This window comes from Phyllobates terribilis, unplaced genomic scaffold (genome assembly GCF_046119375.1).
Source record: "Phyllobates terribilis strain yellow unplaced genomic scaffold, ASM4611937v1 Scaffold_1__5_contigs__length_1240528914, whole genome shotgun sequence".
Classification (NCBI taxonomy): Eukaryota; Metazoa; Chordata; class Amphibia; order Anura; family Dendrobatidae; genus Phyllobates; species Phyllobates terribilis.
Window position 1 is genome coordinate 173,851,167 of NW_027362761.1, and position 21,226 is coordinate 173,872,392.

The 21,226-nt window shown below is 41.6% G+C and overlaps 1 protein-coding gene across 3 annotated transcripts in view; it reads left to right on the top strand.

The window, feature by feature from the left end:
- The window catches only part of FXN (frataxin), a 110,422-nt gene extending 91,409 nt beyond the window's left edge, over window positions 1-19,013 (top strand). The window contains exons 5-6 of one of the 3 annotated variants that reach the window (XM_073652600.1): window positions 13,729-13,826; window positions 18,682-19,013. In XM_073652600.1, coding sequence (XP_073508701.1) covers window positions 13,729-13,826; window positions 18,682-18,823 — 240 coding nt within the window. In that variant the 3' untranslated portion in view covers window positions 18,824-19,013. The remainder of the gene's footprint in view (window positions 1-13,728; window positions 13,827-18,681) is intronic. The other 2 variants (XM_073652610.1, XM_073652620.1) reach the window with 2 other exon arrangements.
- Window positions 19,014-21,226: the final 2,213 nt, after the last annotated feature.

Genomic DNA, 21,226 nt, shown 5'->3' on the forward strand with positions numbered 1-21,226 from the left:
GGACAAATTTCAAAGAACATATAATTGAGGATTACTGCTTACGTCTTCACAACAGAAGTGGAAATTGTCAAAATTGCAAATCTTATGCCATGCAAATGTCCAAAATGTCCTACAACTGCATCGGAAAACGTTTTCAGACTTTAATTTGCCACAGCCTGCAAGTCAAGTTCCACAAATTCAAAAGTATGACAAAGCTTATGAATTATTGTTGGCAACAGAGAAGAAAAACTCCTTAAATGAACAACAACGGATTGCATATGACACTATTGTGAGCGCTGTAGAAAACCAAGCAGATCCAACGCCAAAATGTTTCTTTATTGACGGTCCTGGAGGCAGCGGTAAAACATACCTCTATGAAGTTTTAATGCATTACGTTAGAGGGTTGGGAAAAGTCGTATTGCCATCGGCTACAACAGGTATTGCAGCAAACCTTTTACGAGGAGGTCAAATTATGCATTCAGTCTTTGGGATACCAGTTCCAGTCAATGAAATCTCCGTTTCCAGAATAAAACAAGACACATTTGCAGGAAGACAGTTAAACAGTGCAAATCTTTTGATACTTGATGAGTGCACCATGGCACCCAAATATGCTTTGAGCTTAATTGACAGACTTCTGCGTGAAGTTATGACTACAAATGTTGCTGGAAAAAATGAAATTCCTTTTGGAGGTAAAGTTTTTGTCATTGGCGGAGATTTTAGGCAATGCCTTCCAGTTATACCAAATGGAACAAGAACAAATATTATCGAGTCCACCTTTAAAAATGTCTGACCTTTGGAAAGAGTTTAATAAACTCCAACTAATTAACAACATGCGATCTTCTGACCCAGAGTACAGCAACTGGCTTCTTAAATTTGGTAATGGTGAACTTAGCTATGAATATAACCTTGGAGAAGACATTATTGAAATACCAGAAGACATGTTGTGCACTGACTGCATCCTAAGTGATGTTTTTTGACAACGTGTTGAAATTGATGTGAACGACCAAAGCAGTGTTGAGAGGGCCTCTTCCTATGCAATTCTCTGTCCCAAGAACGATGACGTAGCTCTGCTAAATTCCTGTGTGATGGATAGAATGCCTGGAGAGTATAAATTGTACAAAAGTGATGATTCGGTGGATGTAGACAATGAAGATGAACAAGGGCATTATCCAGTTGAATTTTTAAATAGTGTTACGCCATCAGGAATGCCATCCCACAGACTACAACTTAAAGTTGGAACAATCGTAATGTTGCTGCGGAATCTAAATACAAGAAATGGTCTATGTAATGGAACTCGCCTTATTGTTACTGGACTCCATTCCCACATAATTCAATCAAGAGTGATCACTGGATCAGCGAAAGGAGACGAAGTGTTCATTCCACGCATTGGTTTATGTCCTTCGGACACCGGTCTTCCATTTAGGCTTCGGCGTCGACAGTTTCCAATAAAACCAGCATCTGCCATGACTATAAACAAGTCACAAGGTCAAACGCTACACCGTGTTGGCATATATTTACCGGAGCCCGTTTTTGGTCATGGACAACTCTACGCTGCATTTTCAAGAGTTAAAATGAGATCCCACGTCAAGGTGCAAGTTTTGGATACCCATTTACAAGGAAAGTTGCTTAGAGATAGTCAAAAAGTATTCACAAAAAAGGTAGTGTACAAAAATATTTTGGGTTGATATTGTTAAGAAATATATTATAGGGTCGTACTTCTTTTGTCCGATGATTTATTTAAAAATATAGTTAGATATTCATGGAATAGTTTATATATTTTGATCATCTGTTTAATAATTTCGTTCAGTTGTATTAAGTTCTATAAGCAATAATATTTAATGATAAAGTATTATTTTACCCAGAAAATCCTGTGTATTCATTGTATTATTCTTAAATCTTCATAGCGGCATCTGCTACTAAAGTGAATGCATATTTGTGCCTCTCCACGCACTTAGTCCCGGCGTGGAGAGGAGCGAATCTACAGACAGCAGCAACTCAGGGCAGTATCTGAGAGCTCGTGCTGTGCCTCAGATCCTGCCAGGAGCTGCTGAAAATGGGACAGACAGCGCTGTAGCAGAGATAAGGAAACAAGGTGAGTATTAGTGTTTATTTTTTTAACTGTACTGTGGGGATGGGGGAATGAGTAGGTCATACAAAACCAGGATGAGGGGGCCATACAAGCCAGGATGAGGAAGCCGTACAATCCAAGATAAGGGAGCCATACAAACCAGGATTAGGGGAATGACGGAGCCATACAAACCACAATTAGGGGATGAGGGAGCCATACATACCAGGATATGGAAATTTAACAGTAGGTGCTGCATTTCCCAACCTAGGCTTATACTCAAGTCAATAAATTTTCCTTTTTTTTGGTGGAAAAATTATGGGTCTCGGCTTATACTCGGGTCACCGCGCACAGGCAGCATGTGACCCCCGGCTGCAGCTGGCTCTTGCTTCCGCTTATGTCACGACTATTTGCGGCTGCAGCCAAGGGGTCTCCTGTTTCGCGTTCCACGGTGAGTGATGGGCTGTGGGCGGGGTTATCCCCCATCCCGTCACACCCGGCGTTCACCGCACGCGCATTCATTGACAGAGCGCGCGGTGGATGCTGGGTGTGACACGATGGGGGATAAGCCCACCCACAGCCCGTCATTCACCGTGGTACGCGGAACAGGAGACCCCTGGCTGCAGCCGCAAATAGTCGTGATGTAAGCGGAAGCAAGAGCCGGCTGCAGCTGGGGGAATTACGTGCTGGCTGTGCGTGGTCAGCGATGTTGTCACAAGCAGTATTGACCACATAACGTCATTACAAAATTCATTAGGGGCCCCGGGGGGATACATTGATTTAAAGTAGTGCACAACCCATTTAAATACTGCTTTGCTGCTTAGTCGCGCCCGGTCGGCCGCATACATATTCTAGAATACCCGATGCGTTAGAATCGGGCCACCAACTAGTAGTTAATAAATAACATTTCCCATATGTCTACTTTACATCAGCACAATTTTGGAAACAATTATTTTTTTTCGTTAGGAAGTAATAAGGGTTAAAAATTGACCAGCGATTTCTCATTTTTCCAACCAAATTTACAAAATCATTTTGTTTAGGGACCACATCACATTTGAAGTGACTTTGAGGGGCCTTTATGACAGCAAATACCCAAAAGTGACACCATTCTAAAAATTGTACCCCTCAAGGTGCTCAAAACCACATTCAAAAAGTTTATTAACCATTCAGGTGCTACACAGGAATTTTTGGAATGTGGAAGAAAACAATGAACATTTTAACTTTTTTTCACAAAAATTTTACTTTAGACCCAAATTTTTTTTATTTTTGCAAGGATAACAGGAAAACAATGGACCATAAAATTTGTTGTGCAATTTCTCCTGAATAAGGCGATACCCCATATGTGAGGAAAACTACTGTTTGGTGCGTGCGTCATCGCTCAGAAGGGAAGGAGCGCCATTTGACTTTTTGAATGTAAAATTTGCTGGAATAATTAGTGGATGCCATGTTGCGTTTGGAGAGCCCCTGATGTGCCTAAAACCCCCACAAGTGACCCATTTTGGAAACTAGACCCCTCAGGGAACTTATCTAGATGTGTGCTCAGCACCTTGAAAAACCCAAGTGCTTCACAGAAGTTTATAATGGAGAGCCGTGAAAATAAAAAAATCCCATTATTCCTACAAAAATGGGTTTTTTTTAGCCCCAATTTTTTTATTTTCAAAGGGGTAACAGGAGAAAATGGACCCCAAAATTTATTGTGCAATTTTTTCCTGTGTACACCAATACCACACATGTGTTCGAAAACTACTTTTGATGCACAGTGCAAAGCTCAGAAGGGAAGAAGCACCATATTGGAGTTTAGATTTTGCTGGACTGGTCTGAGGGTGCCATGTCACATTGGCAGAGCCCCTGAGGTGCCAGAACAGCAGACCCCATATAAGAGACCACCTTTTACAAGCTACACATCTCAATGAGTTCATCTAGGGATGCAGTGATCATATTGACACCACGGGTTGGTCACAGAATTTTATTCCATTGGGCAGTGAAGAAACAAATTTTTACCTCCAAAAATTTGTTTTAGCCCCAGATTTTACATTTTTACACTAGGAAATGGGTAAAAATGGCACCAAAATTTGTCCCACAGTTTCTGCTGAATGTAGAAATACCCCATATGTGGCTGTACAGTACTGCTTACCCACTCGGTGAGACTCGGGAGGGATGATGCACTTTTTGCCTCCTGGAGCGCAGATTTTTCTAGAGTAGTATGCGGACTCCATATACAAAGCTCCTAAGTGCTAGAATAGCAGATTCCCCCCTCAACTGACCACATTTTGGAAATTATACCCCTTTAGGAATTTATCTACAGGTGTAGTGATGATTTTGAATCTATGGGTGTTTTCCAGAAACAAGCAGCAGTTGTAGTCCCCAGTACATTGTAGTGCCCAGTACGTTGTAGTGCCCAGTACGTTGTGCCCATCTCATGCTTCTGGAGACACGCATCTGTAAATTAGGCAGGCTGTCATCGCTACAGAAATGCCAAACATGTGGACGCTAACTGCAGTTTAGGCACACTGTGGAGCTCAGAAGGGAGGGGTGGCATTTGGATTTGGGAGTGTAAAATTTGCTGAATTTCTTTTGGGGGGGGGCAAGGAGCCATAGCGCTTTTCCAGAGCCTTTGTACTACCAGTAACGTGGAAGCCCCTTATATGTCCGACAGCGGATGACGGACCTGAGTGGGGGCTTTTTTTTGTGGATTGATTTGAAGCTTTTGTTAGGAACATTTTCCATAACATTTTGGATCACATTTATCCAGCACTCTATGCTGAGCCTTACATTGAGGTTTCCCTCTAAATCTCCGAATGACGTGATTCAGATAAACCCCCGAGGGGTCCATTCACTATAATGAGGCAGCAGAGTTACTCTGGACTCCGTTTGGCCTTTGTTCAGCAGTGTCCTTCTTTTCAGAAGTGCACAAAACTGTGGCCGACGGCACTTATATGCACGCTTAATAAAAAGACAGACACCGCTGGTTAACACAGTGCCTCCATCTGCCTCATTATAGGGAATCTTCCCCCGTCTGAATCCTGTATTTCAGATTTATTCATCGGGTCGGTATGATTACATGTATTTCAGCTTTATTTCTCGGGTCAGTACATTTACAGTGATACCACATTTGTATTTTTTTTTTATGTTTTGGCGCTTTTACACAAAAACTATTTTATAGATAAAATAATTATTTTTGCATCGCTTTATTCTGAGAGCTATAACTTTTTGATCGCGTTTTATTCCACTTTTTGTTCGGCAGTATCATGATAAAGCATCGTTTTTTGCCTCATTTTTATTCATTTTTTTATGGTGTTCACTGAAGGGGTTAACTAGTGGGACAGTTTTATAGGTCAGGTCTTTCCGGACGTGGCAATACCAAATATGTGTACTTTTTTTTTTCCATAAAAATATTTATTTATGGGTACTATATATATACTTTCTTATTATTTTTGTGATTATTTTTTTTTTTTTTAAATTTACAAATATTTTTTTTCACTTTGTCCCACTATGGGACTTTCACTTTTTGCAGGCTGCAGCATTCCTATGCTATGAAAACTGTCAGCCCTGCACTGACAGGCAAACTTGTCACCAGAGGAGATCCCACAATGATGTCGCAGGGTCTCCCATCCAAGGGCAGAGGGGCTTTCTTCCCTCTGCCGGCCCCTTTGCCTGCATGCTAAATGCTGCGATCGCAGGTGCAGGCATCGATCCTGGCACTGAGTCCCGGGTGTCAGCTGTCAGAATCAGCTGACACCTGGCGGCGATCGCCCGCACACAACCCCCTGTTCACGGGCGATCGCCATGACGTGTGTATATATACTGCATCGGTCAAGAAGTCCTTCCCGACGATTATGTGTATATAAATACTACAAATGTCTGGAAGGGGGTTAACAAAGTTTGAGGCCCACAGGATGAGTTTAACATCCATCTTATGTATTACAGTGTATTATCCCCACCCAACAGTGTTGTCTTGGTTGAATAACTTTCCATAAATGGCAAACCCAAATTGCATTGTTAGGCCTTCAATTGCCATAGCAACCCAGAGATGGCAATTGGGTTGGGTGGTTAATGGTATCTATTGGCTATGGTGTCTGAGGAGATACATAGGGTTGCAGCGGAGCTCTGCAGTATACTACAGGTAAAATCTACAAGAAACAAAATGAACATAAACCCTGCTATAACTAAATAAAAAGCAAAATTGCATTTAAATAACATAGGGTTCTTAGTAACACTGTTTTTGATCAAAAATGGCATAAAAGTCATCCCACCACAGCAAGGTGACCCTATTCAGGACAGTCCTACAGGTATAGTGTGTCCCACACAGTAAATAATGGGGATAAAAAAAACTGACTTCGGTAGGAAGGGGTTAAAGCAGGAAGACATTTAAGTTCTGTAATGTAGGATAAAGAATGATAATACTGTTTCTCGACAGCAACACTGGGTTCAGACTGGATCGTCCCTCACATCTTTAGTTACAAGAGAGAAGCCCAGCATTAAATGAAATGGTTATTATCCATGGCCAAACGTGTCCTGAACAGAGAACCATTGTATTAATTATCAAAGCTCTGGCTTCATTCTTTGTTCCATTTAATAGAGTACTTTATGATTACTTACATCATATAGACAGTAATTTAGTGTCATATATGCACTTTGTGTTTGGTATTAACGTAAAAGTATGAGTAAATTGTTATGTTGGCCATTTAATTTTTTTTTTTTTATTACATATTATGTAGGTTATGTACACTATCATGTTTGTTGTCCGATTCCATCTTCAGTAGAAAATTTGATAAAATTGATCTTCTGATGTATCAGATACATGTGAGAAGATCCCTTTAGGGAAGTTTGTGATTCGGACACAACTGATTTTTGGGCCATCTGTAGAGCCATTTTGTTATGAAAACCTTGTGCTTCAATATAATAACTTTACCAAAGGTGACCGTTGTATGTGTAAGATAGAACAGGTTGATTGTTTGGCCCCTTAAGGAGGTTCTCCAGGAATAAAAAAAAAGAATAAATAAATGTCATTATAAATTAATGACTGAATACCTAATCACACTCATGGCTGCCATCTTGTTACATCAACTGAGGCCTGTCATAGCATATTAGGACATGTGCCTCTGAGTATGTGCAGTAGGAAGCTCCATCCCTTCATGTGTGATCTCAGGAGATGTTCTTATCTATTGCTGAAGATACCAGTAATAATGTGCCAGAAAAAACATATATACCTACTACATATCCTACCCATCGGATACTGGCAAGTCTGAAGGTAGTCCGTGTCCTGCTTGGGCAGAACGACACAGTGGTGTTATCCTGCCACCTGTGGCAGGACTCTGATATCCTGTGTGTGCCTCTGTCATCCTATAGGCCACATGCCAAAGGAGACTTACGACCTACAGAACAGAGAGTGGTAGGGTAGGGAGACCATGACTTCTTGTTCTACCCTAGAGTTTAACTGTACTGGCATACAATGCACATTGATACAGTCAAGACTGGCGGTCGCTCCCTGTTTTCCCCACCATGTGAGTGCTACTCTGAACACATGGTTATTGCACATCCCTTTACTGTAGTTTTGTATGTCACACATCAGTTGCCTTTTATCTCTGATTCTCCTTGCTCTCTCCCTCCCCTTCTCCTGATCTGTGTGAGGATCATGTTTCCCATGCTGGGAAATAGCTCAGTACATTTGAGTTTAGTAGAAAAGCTACTTTATGTATAGACAGTGAGTAATTACAGTACTACCTTATAACAAGCCTGATACGCAAACAGCTGTAAGTAGAGGCTGTTATGATCTGCTACAGGGACTAAGGAAAGACAGGAGAACTGTCCCTACAATAGAACTAAACTAGATCCCTACGATGTAACGGGGAACCTGATCCTGCGATCAGACCCGCCAAAGTCCTCGGCTAGTCTGAACGAAGACCTATAGATGTGAGGGAGGGATCCCTACAAGAACTAGGGACTGGGATAAGTTGGACACCTCCTAGCAGAAATAGTAGCAGTCAAAGACAAACACACAACAAAAAGCATAGAGGTCAGAAGACCTAGCAAAACTAACAGAGAACGGCAACAGAGCACCAAGCTAGCTCAAGAGTAGTAAATACAATGAAGTCCAGCAAGACCAGGAGGGCGGAGCCGGATTAAATAGGCAAAAATGGTCATGTGACCAGCAAACTAAAAAAAAACTAACAGGAGAGTTCTAACAGTACCCCCTCATCTAAGAGGATCCTCCGGATCCCCTAGGCCCAGGCTTACCAGGAAACCTCCTGTGAAACGCTCTGACAAGTCTGGAAGCAGAAACATCATCCGCCCTCACCCATGAGTTATCCTCAGGTCCGAAACCCTTCCAAGCGACGAGATACTGCAAACTCCCTCTATACCGTCTAGAATTTAGGATGCGGGAAATTTCATATTTCCCGTCCTCCACCACCGGAGGAACAGTGGCAGAGGCGTCACCATCAGACACATCAGCTTTTTTCAACAGAGAAACATGAAACACCGGGTTAATCTTCCAGGACGTAGGAACCTCCAACTTAACAGCAGATTGGTTAACTATCTGAAGCACCTTAAAGGGCCCTACAAACTTGGGACCCAATTTTTTAGAAGGAATCCTCAATCGCAGATTCTTAGAGGACAACCAAACCATGGCACCAACAGCAAACAAAACCTCTTGCCGTTTCCTATCAAAGTACCTCTTAGATTTTTTGTTAGCCTCCTGAAGATTACCACGCACATCCGTCCAAACTCTCTCCAAATCACCGGAAAAACTCTCCTCCTCAGGCACAGCCGAAACCAATTTGGAGAATGACCCAAAAGACGGATGTCTCCCAGAACAACAAAAAAAAGGCGAACACCCAGCAGAAGAGGATGTATGGTTGTTAAGAGCAAATTCAGCAAATGGCAGAAACTCAGACCACCCCTCTTGATTGTCTGCCACAAAACAACGCAAGAACTGCTCAACATCCTGGTTCTTCCTTTCTGTCTGGCCATTAGACTCAGGATGATATCCAGATGAAAACGACAAATGAACTCCCAACCTGTCACAAAAGGCACGCCAAAAACGAGCCACGAACTGAGGTCCCCTATCAGAAACAATGTCAGTAGGAACACCATGTAGTCTGACAATTTCCTTGACAAAGGCCTTAGCGAGTGTCTTAGCGCAAGGCAGTTTGATGAAGGGAACCAAGTGACACATCTTGCTAAAACGGTCCACGACCACCCAGATGACCGTGAAACCTTCAGAGGGGGGAAGGTCAGTAATAAAGTCCATAGCCAGATGTGTCCAAGGTGCACTAGGAACCTCCAGAGGGCAAAGCAACCCCGCAGCAGGAGCATGCGAAGACTTGGATCTAGCACACACAGTACATTGGCGCACCCACTTAATGACTTCCTTCTGCCATCCAGGCCACCAAAAACTGCGACCCACAAGTCTCTTGATCTCAGAAATTCCTGGATGACCTGCCAACCGAGACTCATGACACTCAACAAACAAATCTCTCCTAAAGGTCCTAGGCACAAACAACCTCCCATGGGGAGTGTTAGATGGGGCATTCTCCTGGGCTTTAAGAATCTCATCCTCCAAAACGGAGTCCAAAGCAGCAATCACAACACCTTCTTGTAAAATGCTCTCCTCTTCCTCCTCAACACCGACCATGGGAGAAAAGCTGCGAGACAAAGCATCCGCTTTAACATTCTTGGTACCCGGGATGTAAGTAACGGAAAAATTAAACCGCGAGAAAAAAAGTGCCCACCTAGCCTGACGGGCATTCAAGCGCTTGGCAGCATCAAGATAGATCAGATTTTTATGATCAGTGAAAACCTGAATGGGAAATTCAGCACCTTCCAAGAGGTGACGCCAGTGTTCAAATGCGAGTTTAATCGCCAGCAATTCCCGATTACCAATATCGTAATTAAGTTCAGTCTCAGAAAAATTTTTTGAAAAAAAGGCACTGGGATGTACTCCATCCTTGTTTTCCTGAGACAACACCGCACCGACCCCCACCGAAGAAGCATCAACCTCAACCAAAAACGGCTTAGTCACATCAGGCTGCATAAGGATGGGAGCAGAGGTGAACCTCTCCTTTAGAAACACAAAAGCTTCAATGGCCTCAGAAGTCCACTGAACCGCATTAGCACCTTTCCTGGTGAGATCGGTCAGTGGTTTGACAATAATAGAAATTTTTTTTATGAATTTTCTGTAATAATTGGCGAAACCCAAAAACCTCTGTATCGATTTCAAACCAATAGGCCTAGGCCATTCCTGCACAGCTTAAACTTTAACCGGGTCCATCTCAAAACCTTCACTGGAGATAATGTAGCCCAAAAAACTAATTCTCTGTACAGCGAACTCACATTTCTCCAGCTTAGCAAAAAGCGAATTGTCCATTAATAACTGTAATACCTCACGTACGCTCCGCCAATGAGACTCCAGATCAGGCGAATAAATCAGAATGTCATCCAAATACACAACCAAATTTTTGCCGATCAAAGGTCTAAGGATGTCATTAATAAGATTCTGAAAAAATGCTGGAGCATTGGTAAGACCAAAAGGCATAACCAGATTCTCAAAATGACCCACAGGAGTGTTAAAAGCAGTCTTCCATTCATCACCCTCCTTCATGCGCAACAAATTGTATGCCCCCCGGAGATCAATTTTAGAGAACCACTTGGCCCCCACTAACTGGTTAAATAAATCAGGAATCAATGGCAGTGGGTAAGGATTGCGTACAGTAATTTTATTAATCTCACGAAAGTCCAGACAAGGACGTAAACCGCCATCTTTTTTTTTTTACAAAAAAAAATCCAACAGCCACAGGAGACTTGGAAGGCCTAATGTGACCGGCGGCCAAGCTTGTCTGTATGTATTCCTCCAAAGCCTTTTTCTCAGGAATAGTAAGATTAAATAAACGACTTTTAGGAAGAGTCGCTCCAGGGACAAATTCAATGGTACAATCATAGTCTCTATGGGGAGGCAAAATTTGTGACTCCTCCTCAGAAAAAACTCTCCAAAAATCCTGAATAGGTACAGGCAATTCCCCTTTATCCACAGCAGCAATACGTCCGTTACAACACTTGTCATAACACTTAGGGCTCCAGGACTTAATTTCATTGGTAGACCAATCCAGTACAGGATTGTGCAATTTTAACCAGGGTAACCCCAATATTACTGGAGAAGGCAAATTATCCAATACCACCAAATCCAAATTTTCTTGGTGAATACCATTAATAGTGAGGGGAAATTCACAGACCTTATGAGTAACACTCTTCAAGGGAGAGCCATCAACAGAAACCACAGCAATAGGGGATGACAAAGTTTTAGGTTCTAATCTAAGTTTTTCCAAGAATCCCCCATCAATCACATTCAGAGTAGAACCACAATCCACAAATACCCGAAATTCAATTAATTCATCCTGAGCAGCAGTAGTGGCAGATAGGAATACTCCCTTAGAATTTAAACAGGCAATACGGGCATAACTGACCATTTTTTTTTTCTTTCTTCAAACGAAGCACACAGTTCTTAATAAAATGACCAGAATTTCCGCAATAGAAGCACAAGCCTTCAGAAAGCCTGCAATCTTTTTCCTGAGAGCGGGGTGCCATCGCCCCAATCTCCATCGGCTCTCCATTGTCAGCACAGACCCTCTCAAGACTCGGAGCTGACATAGCAGAGGATTTGCTCTCATTAACCCTTGCATGCAGTCTCCTGTCCACCCGTATAGCTAATTGCATTGCCTCCTGCAAGTTTCCAGGTGTGGGATAAGCAATCAGTAAATCCTTAACCCTTTCACCTAGCCCTGCAAGAAACAAGCTTTTCAAAGCTGAATCGTTCCACCCCACCTGGGCAGACCACCGACGGAAGTGAGAACAATATTTTTCCACATTACCTGATCCCTGCCTCAAACGTCTCAATTCAGACTCAGCAGATGAGACACGATCAGGATCATCATACAACAAACCCAAAGCAGAAAAAAAACTATCCACTGATCTAAAGCACGGATCACTAGGTTGGAGAGAGAAGGCTCATCCCTGGGGATCTTTGCGCAAAAGTGACATTATGAACCCTATGCGCAGTGATTCATCACCAGAGGATCCGGGTCTCAAACGAAAATACAATAAACAAGCATTTTTAAAAGAAAAAAAATCTTGTTGTTCGCCAAAAAATAAATCAGGCAGACGTACCTTTGGTTCCACAAAATGTGCTCCAGAACAGCTACTCACGTGTTGTTGGAGCTTGGCCACCTCCAGAGAGAGTCCCTGCAAGCGTTGAGCCAAATCTTGAACCGAGACCATGATGGAAAACTGGAGGTCTTTCCTTAGAGAATTTTTTTTTTTTTTTTCTTTTAGGGCTGGACTTACTGTTATGATCTGCTACAGGGACTAAGGAAAGACAGGAGAACTGTCCCTACAATAGAACTAAACTAGATCCCTACGATGTAACGGGGAACCTGATCCTGCGATCAGACCCGCCAAAGTCCTCGGCTAGTCTGAACGAAGACCTATAGATGTGAGGGAGGGATCCCTACAAGAACTAGGGACTGGGATAAGTTGGACACCTCCTAGCAGAAATAGTAGCAGTCAAAGACAAACACACAACAAAAAGCATAGAGGTCAGAAGACCTAGCAAAACTAACAGAGAACGGCAACAGAGCACCAAGCTAGCTCAAGAGTAGTAAATAAAATGAAGTCCAGCAAGACCAGGAGGGCGGAGCCGGATTAAATAGGCAAAAATGGTCATGTGACCAGCAAACTAAAAAAAAACCTAACAGGAGAGTTCTAACAGAGGCATTGTATTTAGAGGGGTGGGGAATCATGGGAACTGTAGTTCTTTACATGGTAATCCCACTACGTGCCGGTAGCATGAAACCATAGCAGTATCACTGAGCTGGGCAAGATAATAAAATATATATAGTTTATTTTTTTGCTATTTTTTTTATAAAGACACAGAGCATACAAACCACACCAACCCCCTCTACTCCCACAAAGAAAATTCCCCACCTTCAAAACACTGTGCTTTGCTACAGTAAGAAAGGTCTAACATAAAGCAGAAAAAGGGCTGTTGTAATGCATACAGTAAAAAGAGCCATAAGACAAATTATTTATACACATACAGTACAGACCAAAAGTTTGGACACACCTTCTCATTTAAAGATTTTTCTGTATTTTCATGACTATGAAAATTGTACATTCACACTGAAGGCATCAAAACTATGAATTAACACATGTGGAATTATATACTTAACAAAAAAGTGTGAAACAACTGAAAATATGTCTTATATTCTAGGTTCTTGAAGAACCAAGAATATAAGACATATTTTCAGTTGTTTCACACTTTTTTGTTAAGTATATAATTCCACATGTGTTAATTCATAGTTTTGATGCCTTCAGTGTGAATGTACAATTTTCATAGTCATGAAAATACAGAAAAATCTTTAAATGAGAAGGTGTGTCCATATATATATATCTATCTGTACAAAAACCGCACCTCCCCTCCCCCCCTTTTCAACTTATTCCAAAGTACATAAAAATTTGGTAAGCTCCAAAAAGAGGTATTACAGGTATATTGCATTACATCTTCCTTTCTCCTGATTGGAAAGTCAAAATATTCTGTTAATAATGTGGTTTGGCCTCAGCTGTTGATTGTTTGCTATGACTCCTGTATTATAAATTCTAATGCCAAATCTTTATTTTGCTTCCATTGCCAGAATGGGGTTCTTACAGTTAAAGTGGGAAAGAACTTTGGAACATATGTAATCAATAAACAGACCCCAAACAGACAGATCTGGCTGTCATCTCCCACCAGGTAAGGACAGCTGGAGACTGATAACTAGCTATGTTAAAGATGCTATTGTTTGTCATCTTTTTGATGAATGTGTTTATCTTCATGGATTTCTCTTTATTGTACTGCACTATACATTTAACAGGCTTGAGTAAAGTCCCTTTTCCTCTATTACCTGTAACAACGTTACAGTTGCTCATATTATGGTAACTGTTTCCAACAATTCCTCTCTGTGAATTTATTGGCTGCATTAAACGACTGTTTAAAAGCCTTTTTAGACAGGCAGACCATGCTTAAAGGGAATCTGTCAGCAGGTTTTTGCTACCTCAACTACATACCACAGCATGATGTAGGTAAAGAGAAGCTGAATCCAACAATGTATCACTACTGGGTGCAGCCGTTCTGACACAATCAGAGCTTTTAGATTTAGAATGAAGCAGAGCTGAGAAAGCTAACCCCGCCGACACCAGGCTCTGTATATACAATGTCCATAGACCGTGAGGTGCTGGACTAGTCCGGCAATGTTAATCTCTTAGTAATAAATCCTTCAGTTAGTAAACAACAGCACTTTGACAAGTGACACATCCCTGAATTCTGTGTCTCAGCCTCCTGCTGTCTTCAGATTATATAGCAATAACCTGCTGATAAATTCCTTTTAACAGTGTGTATTGAATCACATTTAATAGATCATTCAGTCTACATGGGCTGCCATTGTTTTCCTGCTTGCACAGGAAGATGCGCAGCAGAGAATGATGATCTGTTGGGCAGCACAAAAGATCATTTTGCTCACTGAACGTATGATTGGCAGCCTGGAATACTTATTCACAATGATTTTTCATTTTAAATGCAACTGAACATTTTTTTTGCAGTGGGAGGGAGGGGGGTCGGTTTCTTTGGCACGGCATTTATCAGACTGAAGCCCAATGGGATACCCATTTATGTTTAGACAATTCGGATAAATGGCACTCACAAAAAGTTGGTTCCATCTCATACTACAATATAGTGAAGATAACCTGGCATTCAGTTTTAGATGCTGAATAAAGTGTTAACTTTTTGCAAGACAAGATGGTGCATATGTGACATTGTGGCCTTGATAAAGAGACTTTCCTCAGACATACGGATTGCATATAAAAGAAAGGAGAGAAAGAGAAGATCTTCCCCTTTCCTTTATATGTGATCCGCTTTCTTGCACATATACAGTTATATGAAAAAGTTTGGGCACCCCTATTAATCTTAAGCTTAATGTTTTCTTAAAATTGGTGTTTTTGCAACAGCTATTTCAGTTTGATATATGTAATAACTGTTGGACACAGTAATGTTTCTGCCTTGAAATGAGGTTTATTGTACTAACAAAATTTGACAGGTGCATAAGTATGGGCACCCTTATCATTTTCTTGTTTTAAATACTCCTACCTACTTTTTATTGACTTACTAAAGCCCTTTTTTTGGTTTTGTAACCTCATTGAGCTTTGAACTTCATAGCCAGGTGTATGCAATCATGAGAAAAGCTACTTAAAGTGGCCACTTGCAAGTTGTTCTCCTGTTTGAATCTCCTCTGAAGAGTGGCATCATGGGCTCCTCAAAACAACTGTCAAATGATCTGAAAACAAAGATTATGCAACATAGTTGTTCAGGGGAAGGATACAAAAAGCTGTCTCAGAGATTTAACCTGTCAGTTTCCACTGTGAGGAACATAGTAAGGAAATGGAAGAACACAGAGACAGTTCTTGTTAAGGCCAGAAGTGGCAGGCCAAGAAAAACATCAGAAAGGCAGAGAAGAAGAATGGTGAGATCAGTCAAGGACAATCCTCAGACCACCTCCAGAGAGCTGCAGCTTGCTGTAGCTTTTAATGAGTTCCTGGATCCTGGATGAAGGTATTTTTGACCATTCCTCTTTACAAAACAATTCCAGTTCAGTTAAGTTTGATGGTCGCCGAGCATGGACAGCCCTCTTCAAATGATCCCACAGATGTTCAATGATATTCAGGTCTGGGGACTGGGATGGCCATTCCAGAACATTGTAATTGTTCCTCTGCATGAATGCCTGAGTAGATTTGGAGCGGTGTTTTGGTGCAAAAAAGCTTGCTGCAGATGGTGTCACTGTGCATCGGTCAACTATACAATGCACTTTGCACAAGGAGAAGCTGTATGGGAGAGTGATGCGAAAGAAGCCGTTTCTGCAAGCACGCCACAAACAGAGTCGGCTGAGGTATGCAAAAGCACATTTGGAGAAGCCAATTTCTTTTTGGAAGAAGGTCCTGTGGACTGATGAAACCAAGATTGAGTTGTTTGGTCATACAAAAAGGCGTTATGCATGGCGTCAAAAAAACACAGCATTCCAAGAAAAACACTTGCTACCCACAGTAAAATTTGGTGGAGGTTCCATCATGCTTTGGGGCTGTGCGGCCAATGCCGGCACCTGGAATCTTGTTAAAGTTGAGGGACGCATGGATTCCACTCAGTATCAGCAGATTCTTGACAATAATGTTCAAGAATCAGTGATAAAGTTGAAGTTACGCAGGGGATGGATCTTTCAGCAAGACAATGATCCAAAACACCGCTCCAAATCTACTCAGGCATTCATGCAGAGGAACAATTACAATGTTCTGGAATGGCCATCCCAGTCCCCAGACCTGAATATCATTGAACATCTGTGGGATCATTTGAAGAGGGCTGTCCATGCTCGGCGACCATCAAACTTAACTGAACTGGAATTGTTTTGTAAAGAGGAATGGTCAAAAATACCTTCATCCAGGATCCAGGAACTCATTAAAAGCTACAGGAAGCGACTAGAGGCTGTTATTTTTGCAAAAGGAGGATCTACTAAATATTAATGTCACTTTTCTGGTGAGGTGCCCATACTTATGCACCTGTCAAATTTGGTTTGAATGCAGATTGCACATTTTCTGTTAGTACAATAAACCTCATTTCAAGGCAGAAACATTACTGTGTCCAACAGTTATTACATGTATCAAACTGAAATAGCTGTTGCAAAAACACCAATTTTTATAAAACATTAAGCTTAAGATTAATAGGGGTGCCCAAACTTTTTCATATAACTGTATGTATTACACACGTGGTCAAAATTGTTGGTACCCCTCATTTAATGAAAGAAAAACCCACAATGGTCACAGAAATAACTTGAATCTGACAAAAGTAGTAATAAATTAAAAATCTTTGAAAATGATCAAATGAAAGTCAGACATTTCTTTTCAACCCTGCTTCCACAGAATTTTAAAAAAAATTAAACTCATGAAATAGGCCTGGACAGAAATGATGGTACTCTTAACTTAATATTCTGTTGAACAACCTTTTGAGGCAATCACTGCAATCAAACAATTCCTGTAACTGTCAATGAGACTTCTGCACCTCTCGACAGGTATTTTGGCCCACTCCTCATGAGCAAACTGCTCCAGTTGTCTCGTGTTTGAAGGTTGCCTTTTCCAGATGGCATGTTTCAGCTCTTTCCAAAGATGCTCAATAGGATTTAGGTCAGGGCTCATAGAAGGCCACTTCAGAATAGTCCAGTCTTCTCCTCTTAGCCATTCTTGGGTGTTTTTAGCTGTGTGTTTTGGGTCATTATCCTGTTGCAAGACCCATGCAGCAAAGCAGCCCCAGAACATAACAGAGTCTCCTCCATGTTTCACCGTAGGGACAGTGTTCTTTTCTTGATATGCTTCATTTTTCCATCTGTGAACATAGAGCTGCTGTGCCTTGCCAAAAACTTCCATTTTTATCTCATCTGTCCATAGCACATTCTCCCAGAAGCTTTGTAGCTTGTCAACATATAGTTTGGCAAATTCCAGTCTGGCCTTTTTTATGTTTTTTTTCAACAATGGTGTTCTCCTTGGTCGTCTCCCATGAAGTCCACTTTGGATCAAACAACGATGGATGGTGCGATCTGACACTGATGTTCCTTGAGCTTGAAGTTCACCTTTAATCTATTTAGACTTTTGTTACCATTCGCATTACCCGTCTCTTTGATTTGTCATCAATTTTCCTCCTGCGGCCACGTCCAGGGAGGTTCATAAGTTAAATTTTTTTTTAAATTCTATGGAATCAGGGTGGAAAAGCAATAACTGACTTTGATTTGTTCATTTTCATAGATTTTTAATTTATTATTACTTTTGTCAGATTCAAGTTATTTCTGTGACCATTGTGGGTTTTTCTTTCATTAAACGAGGGGTACCAACAATTTTGACCACGTGTGTATATTGTTTAGCAAAAATATAATAAACTTTATTCAGCATTTATAATCGAGTGCCATGTTCTCTTTGTTATATTATGGGAGCTTATATTCTTTTTAATTGTTTGATCCTACATGTGTTATTTTGAATACAGCTTATTTCTATAACCCTCTTTTTTCCTATTTGGCTCAGCTAGTTCTTTTTTCATTATGTGGAGTTTTAGGCTCTGATCACACAGGCGAGTCTTGTTGCTTCTTTAAAGCTTTTTTGTCATTCTTACAAAAATTTTGTCACAAATCAAAATTGTATCCAAACCTTGGAGAGAGCTCCTGCATAGTGCTCTGCTAGGATGCAATTGAAACCTGTGCTGGGCATACTAACATGGCAACCAGGTCACGCTATGACCTGTAGATATCACAATGTACTGACAGCATATTGAACTCCAGACCATGTCAATGTCTATGACCAAGACAGTAGGAGACTAAGCTTTGTAATCACTGAAGCAGGAGGTAAGGTCATTTGATGGACACATGCAGAGAAGAAGCTATTTGCAGTAGAACAAGGCCGCAGACAGAAAAATGAATTGTTGTCCTGCCTTGTAACTGTTAACATCTGACAAGTATATCTTCTCATTCTATTCTTCTAATACTTTTGAACTCCTCTCTAATTGTGGAATACTTTCTTTTTAACAGTGGACCTAAAAGATATGACTGGACAGGAAAAAGTTGGGTGTATACACATGATGGCGTATCTCTTCATCAGCTTCTGGAACAAGAACTTTCCGTTGCACTAAACGCTAAATTAGACCTTACTGTCTTGTTGTATTCATCATGATGCATGATGGAGAGTTTTGAAACTTCCTTATACCATGGAGTGAAAACCTCTCATAAATGACTATTTATTTTTCATCTTTTTATGTGACTTTGATCATAAAATCTTCAGATGTTGTAGAGTGGTCTATACATCCTCTGTTTCATTTCCATTTTTACTGCTGACTCCCTTTGTGCTGTAATAAAATGTTTATTAAAGTTCTCAAAGTACTAAAGAATTTAATAAGAACAGAGTTATTTTAAGCATCATCACAGGAAGAACAAAACAAAAGCAAACATTGAAATCTGGCCGAATGTCAGAATATGCCACCAATGTGGGTTCAGTGGTGGTAGCATATATTGTTGCCGACAGAGCGAACGTGTGCTCTGACGTGCATCGTTTTTGGGCATGTACACCTACTGGAGGCGGACACTTAGGACTCATACTCATATGCAAGGAAAACGTATGTCGGATTGCACTCTGACTAATGTTAATCAATGAGTGACATCTCATCTGTGATATTTTTTTTTTTTTCTCTGCTAAAATCGGACTGAGAAAAAATTCACAGCATGATGCGATTTGCCACGTATCTCGGACGAGACTCGCCAATGCAAGTCAATGGGTGCGTGAAAAAAATCGCTCAGCACTCAGACCATGCAATTGCCGTCCAATTTTTACACACCCATCTCCTTGAAACCCGGCAATTCATTAGCCGCGTACAGTTACAACACAGCGGTACCTGACCATTTAGAATAGAGAGAATAGATCTACACACACAGAATAGTTAGATAGATTTCAGTGACATATGTAATTAGTACAGTGACTGATTTGGTTACTGTACTTGTCATTTATTGTTAAAGAATTTCTTAAAACAAAAGGGAGTGGGGTCCCCCGTAATTTTATACTCTAACAAAGGTTAAGCAGATAGCTGGGGCATATGTTTGAAGCCTGGAAAGGGGGTAATTCCCACGGAGCTTCCCAGGCTACTAATATCAGCCCCCAGCTGAATACTTAGCCTTTCCTAGCTAATAAAATGGGGTCCCCCTATTTTAACAGCTAGCAAAGGCTAGGCAGACAGCTGGCGACTGATATTAATAGCTGTAAGGGTGGCTAATGGTCGCATAGTCGATGGGAGGTATGTGTCACAGAGATGGCTGTCCTCTGTGATGTAACCCGAGAATGTTTCTCTAGTGCACGGAAGCACTAAGAGGATTGTTTGGTGCACCAGGTTATGGGTAGCTTAGAGAGTTGGGCGGGTCTAGCTACCCACATACCTCATCTCTGGGTGTGGTTAACAGCCTATAAAATGGAGGCCATTGTTTGGCACATGGTCTTTGTGTCGGGAGGGACAAGGCCTCCTGTGTGGTTGTCTCCAGACTGGGCCGTGTACTGGATGCCTGCCAGCCTGTGTGACCACAGTGCTGGCTAACCAGAGACTTTGTTCAAAGGACTGTTTTCTTTGTGTTTGCCTGAACTAAAGGCTGTTTGCTTTTCCTTTTGGTTTCTGGGTTTATGAAGTAGTAAACCGACATGAACTTTTAAAGGAACATGCTTCCTGTTTTCCTCCCGTCACACCCAAGTGAGTAAAACCCCTACATGAATATTGGCCCCCTTCCAGGCTAGAAACACCAGCCCTCAGCTGCCTCAGAAATGGCGCATCCATAGGATGCGCCAATTCTGGCACTTAACTTCACTCTGCCCATTGCCCTGTGGTGGTGGCAAGTGGGGTTATAGGGCTGGGGTTGATGTCAGCTTATAATGCCAGCTGACATCAAGCCCAGGTTAGTAATGGAGAGTCTATAAGACGCCCCCATTACTAACCCCATAGTGAAAGTGATATGTGAAATGAAAACACCCACACCGATAATAAAATATTTTATTTGAAATAAACACTCAGGCTCCTTTAATATTCTAAATTAAACCCTACTTACCATTACGCCCATTCCTCTCAATCCAATGTCACCTGTAATAAAATTAAAATAATAAACCAAAATCCTTCCATTTCCGACGTGAAGAACATAATCCATGTGTCCCGCGACGGGTCCAGCTCTGCTACATCTTGATGTCAGGCTGCATAGTAGCTTGGCACGACCATCCAGCCTGCCATCCTGCAGAGACACGGAGTAGCGCATGCTTGCGCTCCTCAGTGACTCGCTGTGACAGCATCAAGTTGAGCTGAGTTCATGTCAAGCGAACTCAGTTCAACTCCTTGACGTCAGCGCGACCGTGGGAAAGTTCACACGCTCGCGGTGCCGGCAAATGACGTCAGCACATGCAAGATGTGACTTCTCACATTTCAGGCACCTTCTTCATCTATCCCCAACCTGCACAAACTCCTTATCCTGCTGATATTCCAATGCTGAGCCGCTGCTGCCGTATGTGTCCCTATTACTGCACCAAGTATGTGCCTTCTAATTTTTGGTCCTA